This window comes from Sparus aurata, chromosome 15, assembly GCF_900880675.1.
Source record: "Sparus aurata chromosome 15, fSpaAur1.1, whole genome shotgun sequence".
In the NCBI taxonomy this organism is placed as follows: domain Eukaryota; kingdom Metazoa; phylum Chordata; class Actinopteri; order Spariformes; family Sparidae; genus Sparus; species Sparus aurata.
In genome coordinates, this window is record NC_044201.1 from 28,101,796 (window position 1) to 28,113,337 (window position 11,542).

Sequence of the window (11,542 nt, forward strand, 5' to 3'; positions counted from 1 at the left end):
AAGCTTTTGATACTTAAACATTTAATACAGCAAGATAATCTTCACAGATGAACACTTCTCTTATTTCTTTTTAAGCATGAATGCAATCACCAGAAGCAAAAAAGCTATCGGTATTTCAGGGAAATAACAAAACATCCGTTGACTTCGAGATAGGGGATCAGAGGTGCAAAAATACCAACACACTTCATGGTTTTAGGACTCATTCCTGTAGCAGTCTGTTCTCAGATAGCAGAAAAACCATATCACAGACATGCATACTCTGTTTTTGCTCTTTTAACTCGTCCTTCCTGCTTGTGTGTTTTCCAGATACAACAAACGCATCAACGACATCAGGGAGTGTAAGGAACAGGCCCTGTCTCATGCGTACGTACTAAATCTGTTCGCTAATCCCCTTTTCGTTTTCCTTTTTGTTCCTGCACACAAAAAACATATTTCACATTTCCTGAATATTTCAGTGCCCACGTTTTCGTCGTATTCATTTATTCCTTTCCTTCTTTCTGCTTCTCAACTTTAACTATCGTTTCAACTCTGCCTGTAGCCTTAAGTTTCTCCTTAAGGGAATCTCAGACAGAAACATCACCTCCGTCTTATCTTTATCCTCATTCAGTTTATTCCTCCTGTTCTTGTTCCTCCCCTCTTTGTCTCCCCGGCTGTCTCAACTCTGCTTTTATCCTCATTACTTATTCTGTCTTCCCCTTTCATCTTCATTCTCATTCTTCTGCCGTCACTGTCATCTGCTTACTTTTGTCCTCCTTGCAGGATCGTCCTGAAAGTGTCAAAATGCAGTTTAATCGTGATGCTGGTTTTGTTTTGATATTCTACTCTGACTTCCTCCGTCTCCCTGCAGAGGCTCCATGCACAGAGAGAGACGCAAGTTTCTGCGATCAGCTCTGAAAGAGTTGGCCACTGTTTTAGCCGATCAGCCTGGACTGTTGGGTCCAAAGGTAAACACACATTACCACCTTAAACAGTGAATTACCACCTTAAGTAACCCTGGAGTCCGTTTTAGGGGAGTTGGATGAGCGATACTGAATAACTATCGTGGATAAGTAATATCTCTTTGTATTATTAGGTCACAAAAACATGACAAACTGAGGTTTTGGCTGCAGTTGAAGCTAATGAATGTTGATGTTGTCCTATATCCATGTAATTTAATTCATTCTGCTCCATTAAATCAGATCTTGTTGAGATTTAAATCAATTTTTACAAGTGGGCAGCATCAGAACATTGTTATAGTAATAGCTACTTAATGTCTCTACATTATCACTCATCTGTCTTCTGCTGGAGCGAGATCTTGTGTGGATGAATGGAAACTATTGTAACATACAGCCGAGTCTTTAAAGATTAGTATACGACCTTAAATAATGCTGCACAAGTTTCACAGTTTCGTAGAACTGACAGATTTTACCCGCTTAAACTCTGTAACTTCCTCAGGCCAGATGGAGACCCTCATTAATGTATAACTGAATATATTCGCTCAGCCTGACTGACTCCATAAACATATTCCATATTTTGTTCAGAGACTGTGCTGCCAACTGCTTTTGGTTATTAATCTTGGGGATTTTTTTGACATTTACGTTTCTTTACTTCTCTCAACATCTCTCTATTTCTGCCTCTTTCTGTCCCGCCAGGCCTTATTCGTGTTCATGGCGTTGTCATTTGCCCGTGACGAGATCATCTGGCTGCTTCGACACGCAGACAACATCCAGAAGAAAAGCACAGACGACTTCATCGACAAGTATGCAAACATACACATCTACACTTTTTGGCTGCTTGTGTTGCTTTACTTCTGGATGTGATCATGTGTTGTGTTGTTGTGCAGACACATAGCAGAGTTGATCTTCTACATGGAGGAGCTCAGAGCTCACGTCAGGAAGTACGGCCCTGTGATGCAGCGATACTACGTCCAGTACCTGTCCGGCTTCGATGCTGTGGTGCTGAATGAACTAGTGCAGGTATGAACACACACATGCACCTCAGATACTTCCTCAAAACAAATACACAGCCCACCGTGTCTTAATCTATATGGCAGAATAGATCTATTTGATTGATACGTATGTGAAGGCAACATTTTAGACTTCAGTTGAAAGACCACGATCAGCTTCTCCACACTTCTTTTGTCTTTTCTAACCAGTTTTCTATCTTGTCTTTGTCTGACAGAACCTGTCGGTGTGTCCAGAGGACGAGTCTATAATAATGTCTTCATTTGTCAACACAATGACCTCTCTCAGTGTCAAACAAGGTAAACCATCACTTCTTGTACTGTCAAAACGTAAAGTCGTGATAACAGGACAAATACGAAGCGGTGTTATAAACTGAGAGTATTCTAATAATACTTGTGATGCAGATAACTGACCTTAGATTCGTCACCAGAAACTTTAATGATAAGTTTTAAAGATGTGTGTGATTTTTATTGATTTGTGGTGTTTTTGTGTTTCAGTGGAGGACGGAGAGGTGTTTGACTTCAGAGGCATGAGACTGGACTGGTTCAGACTGCAGGTGTGAAAACAAATCTAGTCCTTAAAGTCTGTTAAAAAGTTTATCTAAAGCAACGAGGGGGATACTTTAATTTTCTGCTTCTTCCTAAAATCATTTCTACTTTGTAAATTTAGCATGTAAAGGAAAGAATGACACTGCAGGTCAACGATCTCCATCTTCATACTTTTCCCAACTGTTTCCTCTCTGCAGGCGTACACCAGCGTCTCTAAAGCCAGTCTTGGTATCGCCGATCACAAGGAGCTCGGCAAAATGATGAACACCATCATCTTCCACACAAAGATGGTTGACTCTCTGGTGGAGATGCTGGTGGAGACGTCAGACCTGTCGATTTTCTGGTGAGACACAGACAATTAAAAATGTTGCCTTGATGTGAATAACTTCAAGTATATGTACATAAATCATCCTTTTTATGTGTCTCCTTCTGAAGCTTCTACAGCCGTGCGTTTGAAAAGATGTTCCAGCAGTGTTTGGAGCTTCCCTCCCAGAGCCGACACTCCATCTGCTTCCCTCTGCTCTGCACACACTTCATGTCCTGCACACACGAGCTCTGTCCTGAGGAGGTAAATACACATGCGGATACAGTTACGTTATCTTCTACTTACATTCATATTCGTAACATGTCAAACGATTTCCCAAGAACAGTGTTATTGCTGTTAAATGATGTCATGTTGATAACTAATGAGTTTTTTGTACTTTTCTTCGTCCACAGCGTCACCACATAGGGGATCGAAGCCTGTCGTTGTGTAACATGTTTCTGGATGAGATGGCCAAGCAGGCCAGAAACCTGATCACTGACATCTGCACTGAACAATGTACACTTAGCGACCAGGTACGAACACACACAGGCAGCCAATTTAAAGAGCTGCTGTAGTTTGATTCACTATCTCACCAAGATGTGGATGGTGAAGATCGATATCCTTCTTTTATTTCTATGGTTTTACAAATTCTATAGGCAGCTAGTTAGCCTAGCTTAACATAAAAATGGAAACAGGAGGAAACAGTAAGCCTGGCTTCGTCTAATTGTTATCCCTACCTAAGCTCCTTTTTTTCACCTTTTTCCTGGAGGGTTATTTGCTGGACTGTGGCGCTGAGCAGTTGCCAGGCAACCAGCGGACTGTCCAGTGAGTTACTGGTCCCAGCTGAGAAATATTCTGAGAGAGTTATTGATCAGATATGAGAGTGGCATTGATCTTTTCATCTCACTCTCCGCCAGAGAACGTATAAATACATTTCCCAAAAATGTCAAACTATTCCTTTAAGATTACGCACGTCAGGAGCACCACGCTCTGAATGTCTAACATCGGCAGTCTGCGAGAAGATGAAGTTGAGAGTGACAGCAGCTATTAAGTGTCCTCGAGTTTTGAGAGCCTAGAGCCAAATACATCCAAAAGTAATGTGGTAAAGTTTTATTGAACGAACAAACTTCTAAAAACAGAAACGCGTCGGTATTTGTATCCCCGTTGCATTATATTACACGCTGTCACAATAATGTTGTGAGTCTTTGTTGATGCATGTTGTTTAAAGCATCTTAAATTCGTCTCTATAAGTCACTCGGTTCGCGTCCTTCTTTTAATAAAAGCTACTGTTCTAAGAACATCAGCCAGACCATGAATAATCAGTCTTTCACCATCTCTGGTTTATTCCTGCCTGCCTCTTTTATTTTTTTTCTCTGCGCTGTCCGTCACTAATCTTCTACTTTTATGTGTCAGCTGCTTCCTAAGCACTGTGCGAAAACCATCAGCCAGGCCGTGAACAAGAAGAGCAAGAAGGCAACGGGGAAGAAGGGCGAGCCGGAGAGAGAGAAACCAGGAGTGGAGAGCATGAGGAAGAACAGACTACTGGTCACCAAGTGAGTCGAATGAGCAGAAATAGACTAAATTTGAATACTTATCTCCTTCCCCTTTCTGTTTTTGGAGTCTCTTGAGTAATTATTCTTCCGTCCATCATAATTATTAATAATAGTTTTTATTGTTGACTGAATTCCCATTAAAACCTCTGTCTATGTTAATGCGGTAATAATGATTCTCATATAAACAGCTCAGTTTGTTGATGCATCATCGTTTTGTTCGTATTGAATCAAGCTGTTGTTATTTTACGCCCTTCAGTGTTCTTATCACTGTTTCCCACACGTGTCTGGCTTCTGTTTAGGAAGAGGAGGTTTCACATTGTCACTTCTCCTACATTTTTATTATGTTCCACTTTGTCTGTTTGCTGTTTCCTCCTCCGCATGTTGTTGATTAACAACCTGCCCTAGTTTCCCCACACAGGTCATTAAGGGGTTCATCATTTCTTATCGATCCTCTTTTGACCTTGCCGTTTCCTCTTTTCTCCTTCAGTCTGGATAAACTCCACACAGCGTTATCTGAACTCTGCTTCTCCATCAACTACGTTCCCAACCTGGCAGTCTGGGAGCACACATTCACACCGAGAGAGTACCTCACCTCGCACCTGGAGATCCGATTTACCAAGTAAATGCAAACACGCGCAGATAAGACACAAGAGCTCGACGTTGAAGCTTATTTTTGTTTGACCTTGTTTATAGTCCTCTACGTCTTAAGTTAATACATTTTGAGACATTTATCTTTGCAAATATAGCGAAAGCAAAGGTCACAGTTTGTGTTTAAACAGCTTCTAAGATCATGTTGGATGCAAGTGATTGGAAGTAAGACCTTTAAAGGTGGCGTATACTAAAGATTACATAAACAAAACTGAGGAGATTGTTTATTTTTGTGAGAATGATGCAGACTGTTTCCTCAGCGGGTTGTTGGTATCTCCTATTATATGAGATTGTGACATTTTGAATATTATTTCACTGAATCTACCTCCATCTGTCTCTAGGTCCATAGTGGGGATGACCATGTACAACCAGGCTACTCAGGAGATAGCCAAGCCCAGTGAGCTGCTGACCAGCGTCAGAGCCTACATGACGGTGCTCCAGTCCATAGAGAACTACGTCACCATCGACATCACCCGAGTCTTCAACAACGTCCTCCTGCAGCAGACGCAGCACCTGGACAGTCACGGGGAGCCCACCATCACCAGTCTGTACACAAACTGGTACGTCTGCTGGAGTCCTGTGAGCGAAAGAATATACAGTAATCCAAAGTACAGCGGCGGCAAAAGTACTGAAGTAGAAGTTCAAAGAGTCTCGTAATAGTAGAAGTACTGATTCAACTTCTTTAATCAAGTAAAAGTCAGAAAATACAGGTACAGTGCAAGTTCTTAAAAAGTATAAATATCAGACGGTAGGGAGGAGAGGAAGTGTAATTTCCACATGGGATTATGAGTTTTATTTGCACAGGCTGTGGCAGTATAAAGGTATTATTGTAATCTGATACTGTAAACAGCGTGTCCTTGGAGCCTGTGTCCACAGATTAAACCACTTTTATTAAAACACCAATAAAAATTCTCTTAGTAGTTTGGTGCCGTACAGACAGACAGAATGTTTTATTGTTGCAGGAAATACTGTCGCAGCACAAACAACGAACCGACCAGACTTTGCTTGTTTTATCACATTGCTGTTATTGCATTTTTATTAAACACATCATTATTAAAAACCAAACATGAAAACAAAAACAATCAAAATTGGTTGAGCAGCAGCTCATTCAGCTTACAGCTCTGCTGATGGGATTCGCTGTTAGCAGAAGAAATCCCTACAGAAGGATTAGAATCCCATTTAGCAACATAATTACACATTTATTCATGAAAGTCACACGTGGTTTAACATTTCAGAAAAGGTGATACTGCTAACAGAAGGGAGGGAGTCAATAAATGTAACCGCTACTGATGAAGTGTTTTGTTTGTGCGTGTGCAGGTACCTGGAGACGTTGCTCCGTCAGGTCAGCAACGGACACATCGCCTACTTCCCCGCCATGAAGGCCTTCGTCAACCTGCCCACAGAGAACGAGCTGACTTTCAACGCCGAGGAATACTCCGACATCTCTGGTACACAAACACATACAAACACACAAGCTGTGTTTTGGAGTATAGCTGGTGAATATTGTGCAGAAATGGACTTGAATTGTAATTTTATGACGACGTGTGTGTGTTTGTTTGCAGAGATGCGTTCACTGTCGGAGCTGTTGGGTCCGTACGGGATGAAGTTCCTCAGTGAGAGTCTGATGTGGCACATCTCATCACAGGTCGCTGAGCTGAAGGTATAAATACACAACTACTTTCCAGTGGCAGTATTGAGCTCATTAATTTGGGTCAAAGTCATTACTTGTATAATAAAAGTACAGTATTTCCCGAGTAGTGTAGAGAGAGTACAAGTAGAAAGAAGCATGACAAGATCTTATTTTTCTGATCTGGTTCCAAGACGGTTTTAACTCGATTTTTCATAAGGAGTGTATCAAAATGTAGGACATTAATATGCTAGAATATACAGATATGATCGAAATTAAGGATAATTCTGCTGCATAAACGAGAAGTCACACTTTGATCGAATGCTCACTGTCTCTCCGTTTGTCTCCGTGTAGAAACTGGTGGTAGAAAACATGGAGGTGTTGACCCAGATGAGGACGAGCTTTGACAAACCAGAGCACATGGCCGCCCTCTTCAAGAAACTCACCTGTAAATCACACACCTGTACACTTACACGTGCATCTGTGTGTATCATTACACACAGCCGCTAAACTCTTGATGCCAAATATCCTCTTTATACACACGTTAGGGAGATCTTTGTGTGTTTGATAGCTGACATTTAACTACATTCATACAAAGAAGTCTTTAGTTGTTTTCTTAAAGAATTTTCAACACATTATGTAAATGTTTATTAACATTAAAAGTCGGTAAGCAGCATGTAAAAGTTGATACAGACTCTACAAAGTAAAACATATCCTTGCTAATAAAAGTGCAAACTTCTGATTGAGTATTGATTGATTATGAACTGCAGGTCAATGATTAACCATCTGTTCTTCCTGTTTTGTGTGTGTGTAGCTGTGGACAGCGTGTTGAAGAGGATGACCATCATTGGAGTCATCTTGTCTTTCCGCTCGCTGGCTCAGGAGGCTCTGAGAGATGTAAGACACACACAACAACACTGTTGTTGGAGAGTGAACTGTGGAAATTAGCGTGACTAACAGCCGTTTATAGAATATATGAACTTTAATGCTTCAAATGCATTTTAAATTGTTTGTTCTCTCCTGCCAAGAAGTCTGTGTTATTTAACTTAACGAAAAAAAGAGACGTTTTGTACAGAAATGTTCTTGTAGGAATGCCATGTCAACTCCTTTTTAGTGGATTTAATGAGCTGCCAAAGTATATGGAGTAAGATACAGCAGACTGCAGTTTTAGCTGCTTTTTACCGTCAAATAATTTACATAAATATGTACTTTAATTATTCATAAGATCTCTGCAGGAACATTTCATGATCGGTTGATGGATTTAATAGAAGTTTAACTGTTGAAATCATCCGTAAAAATCAATATATTACTAACCAGGCAGAAGTATGAGGGTTCGCTTCAACCAACACGAATATAAAAAGCACCATAAATGTCTTATTTTTTTAATATGTTCAATTTATGTCCTGCTGTGCACTGATACTGGACTGTCTGTGTCTCAATCTCTCCAGGTTTTATCCTGTCACATTCCTTTCCTGGTCAGTTCTGTGGAGGACTTCAAGGACCACATTCCCAGGGAGACAGACATGAAGGTAAAACACAATCACAGACTTCTACACCTGATGGAAGTGTTACATTATGTCCTCCTGCCTCGTGATCGTATATGAATTTGTCTGTTTCCAGGTGGCCATGAATGTCTACGAGCTGTCGTCAGCAGCAGGTCTACCCTGTGAGATCGACCCGGCTCTCGTCGTTGCTCTGTCCTCGCAAAAAAGTGGTAAGACGCAAAGATCTTTCAGCTCTTGATGTAAATCTAACTGCAGTTTAACACGTTGGAATCATCTCTTCATAATCACTGTAGTCACTTTTATGTGAAAGTCAAGACTGCTCTCTTCACATGTCAGAGCTGTGACATACAGTCCAGTTCAGTGCAGAACAAATCTGAATTAAATCAGTTTTGATTCACGTAGAGGCAGCAGCACAAGGTTAAACGTGCCCGCAGAGAGATTCAATGCACATCGTGTTCTGCTGTCAAGCTCACAGTTGTCAAACACTGTGAGAGGCGTCGAGGAGCTTCCTCAAATATAAAGGCTATTTTTCCCTCTTACTATAATAAAACTGACAAAAGTCTCTGCTGGTGTATTCAGTATTCGTTTGTGTAACGTCCTGTACTAAGCACTTAATTCTTGTGTACTGGATGATATAAAAAAACAGGCTGTGAGAAAACACAACGCACTTTTCTTCCTCGTTATCGTAACTAAAGGGAGCATAAATGTAACGTCACCATTTGTCTGATTAAACAAAACGACAACAATGTAATGTAAATCCATCTCTGAAACTGTCTGTGCAGAGAACATCAGCCCAGAGGAGGAGTACAAGATCGCCTGTCTGCTGATGGTGTTTGTGGCCGTTTCCTTGCCAACGCTGGCGAGCAACGTGATGTCACAGTACAGCCCCGCCATCGAAGGTAAGACGCCGCGATGTTCTGCTATTTACAGATTATTTACCAGAGCTGATAAACTGAAGTTGCTCAGGAGTTAAACTCATCGCTTCTTTCCGATCTCTGACAAGTTGCACATTCTAAAACCACACGGAAGCTACAAACAGATACTTTTTTAATATCTTTAACTTCAGTCGCCGCCTGAATGATGTAGACAGCGACAAACAAACCAGCAGCACTCAACTTCAACACGCGTTATTGCATCATGCTGTATAATATATTTTGACATTGCATCCAAAAGCCAGATGTTAGCAGGTGTAGGTGAGTCTTCTGGCCAGTGTGAAAGAGATGTAGCCCTCTAAAACCCAAGCTGTTGCCCAGCGTTTGTTGCTCCTGTCGCATTAACACGCACTGGTGACTCATTTTTCAGAGCTATGTATATAAATCCTGCTCCTCTACAGAGAACTCAAAACTGTCTTTTGTGCAGCATGACAGAAGCTATAAAGCCAAAAATGTATTTGATAATTGTTACTAACAATGGAACAAAATGAAATCCTACATGCTGTACAAACTGAAATATTTACAATTTATTTTAGAAACTTGCTTGTCTCCTATTCTGAGCAGCTGCCCTCATCTGTTGCTGCTCGTCCAGACTTGTTTACGGGACTTCCTGAGGGTTAAATTTCAACCTGCTGACTACTTCATGCTGTGGATCAGATCAAACACGTTTAAACTACTTTAAGTCTGTGCTGCAAGTGGTTAAGTCCAATTCTGCCTTAATTATTCCCCCCGTTTTTACCTGTTATAACTCCTTTATGTAACTAATGGAAATAACAATCCAGATGTTGCCATGTGAAACAGTTCAGAGGCTGCGAGCGAGCAGTGCAGGAAGAAACACCAGGAAACATAATTTACTGCATCAGTGACACGAGAGCGTTCTGCATGCAAATGATCTCGACCTCGCGCCCTCGGATTGATTCATTTGTGTGCGCCGGAGCCATATCATCGTCTTTATTATGAACACTTTTTAAATGCTCGTTCCATTTTTAAAGGTCAGTTTACTCAGCGTGAACTGTTTAACTTTATTTGTTGAAATGTATTTCAGTAAAAAAAAAAAAAAACATTCATTCAGTTAGATAAAGCTGATATTCAGTCCAATAGAGACACGCTCGTCGGTATCAAAGAGATTTGTCACTCAAGGATGAATTATAGAGACGTTTTCCTCCTAACAACCTTGAAATGAAAGGCGCCATTGTTATTAACGGACATTTGAAAAGCGTAATGAGTTGTAATGGGCTCCCCCATTGTTAGTATGCAGGCTGCACATTGGCCAGCAATTGGTTTTCCGACAGCACATCTCAATACGAGGCGGCACTGAGTCACGCCGACCATTTTGTGAACTTAAAATTCAAGCGCATGTTTAATTCTCACACACACACACAATGTCTGCATGAAATACTAAAATGAAATTCAGGTTTTGTATTCTGCATAATTTCTCTGCCGTGAGAGTCTTAAACAACCTCAGGTGTCGGGAATTAAAGCAGCTAATTGGTCTTCAATTACAGATGACGTCTTCATCGTTCTATCTGACTAGTAATGTGTCTTTGCTGCCCCCTACAGGCCACTGCAACAACATCCACTGTCTGGCCAAAGCCATCAACCAGATCGCTGCTGCTCTCTTCACCATCCACAAGGGGAGCATAGAAGACCGCCTGAAGGAGTTCCTGGCTGTAAGATGAAAAGATTTCTCTCTGCAACATTTTGTCATTGACATATGATTAGAGTCGTACCTCTGCTGGACATCGGTCTGTCATGTTTCCCTCCGTCGGGACAGAACTTAACTAAAAGATAAAAGTCTTGAAGGTCGGCTCAGGTGAACAGGTGGCTGCTTTGCGAGTTTATGGGGGAGATAACAACTCAAAACCCCAGTTAGAGCCCAGATCTCCCCTCATGTGTCATCATAGCAGCTGATTAAGACATCACGCATGGATCAGAGAAGACAAAGCAATTTATTTGATACAAAAAAGGAACTTTCATCTGCATTAAACTGTCATGTTGCTATGATTAGTTTGCAGTCGTGTCACATCCTCTTCAACAGATTTGCATAAATGTAGGTGACCGAGACACAGACTGATTCACGTTTAGTTTTGCTGAAATGAAATGTGAGACATGTGAAACAAATGAAAGAAGTTGTTCTTCACTAACACGTTGTTCTCTCCGTGTCTTTCTGCGTAGCTGGCCTCATCCAGTCTGCTGAAGATCGGCCAGGAGACGGACAAGATGACGACGCGTAACAGAGAATCTGTCTACCTGCTGCTGGATATGGTGAGAGAGAATAAACGAAGGCAAATTCACAGCAGAAGTTTGGTTCATGTGGGGCCGACTGAGGGGAAAAAATGAGGTTTTTCTGTTGTTTTTTAGCTCTGGGCCATAAATCACAACTATAACCACAAACGTAGCGAAAAATACGAGTTGTATGATGATAGAAACACAGACTCACTCAGAATCCATCTGGTCCTTCAAACAGCCTGATTTGGGGACA

The 11,542-nt window shown here is 41.2% G+C and overlaps 1 protein-coding gene across 8 annotated transcripts in view; it reads left to right on the forward strand.

Moving 5' to 3' along the window:
* Window positions 1–11,542, forward strand: part of nckap1 (NCK-associated protein 1) — a 35,077-nt gene that overhangs the window by 20,037 nt on the left and 3,498 nt on the right. For 5 of the 8 annotated variants that reach the window (XM_030441218.1, XM_030441219.1, XM_030441220.1 and 2 more), the window contains 21 exons: window positions 307–363; window positions 848–944; window positions 1,632–1,738; window positions 1,823–1,955; window positions 2,161–2,242; window positions 2,441–2,499; window positions 2,689–2,834; window positions 2,927–3,080; window positions 3,209–3,328; window positions 4,209–4,348; window positions 4,836–4,967; window positions 5,338–5,556; window positions 6,314–6,444; window positions 6,559–6,656; window positions 6,978–7,071; window positions 7,438–7,520; window positions 8,072–8,152; window positions 8,244–8,337; window positions 8,911–9,027; window positions 10,621–10,730; window positions 11,236–11,325. In XM_030441218.1, coding sequence (XP_030297078.1) covers window positions 307–363; window positions 848–944; window positions 1,632–1,738; window positions 1,823–1,955; window positions 2,161–2,242; window positions 2,441–2,499; window positions 2,689–2,834; window positions 2,927–3,080; window positions 3,209–3,328; window positions 4,209–4,348; window positions 4,836–4,967; window positions 5,338–5,556; window positions 6,314–6,444; window positions 6,559–6,656; window positions 6,978–7,071; window positions 7,438–7,520; window positions 8,072–8,152; window positions 8,244–8,337; window positions 8,911–9,027; window positions 10,621–10,730; window positions 11,236–11,325 — 2,344 coding nt within the window. The remainder of the gene's footprint in view (window positions 1–306; window positions 364–847; window positions 945–1,631; window positions 1,739–1,822; window positions 1,956–2,160; window positions 2,243–2,440; window positions 2,500–2,688; window positions 2,835–2,926; window positions 3,081–3,208; window positions 3,329–4,208; window positions 4,349–4,835; window positions 4,968–5,337; window positions 5,557–6,313; window positions 6,445–6,558; window positions 6,657–6,977; window positions 7,072–7,437; window positions 7,521–8,071; window positions 8,153–8,243; window positions 8,338–8,910; window positions 9,028–10,620; window positions 10,731–11,235; window positions 11,326–11,542) is intronic. The other 3 variants (XM_030441221.1, XM_030441223.1, XM_030441224.1) reach the window with 1 other exon arrangement.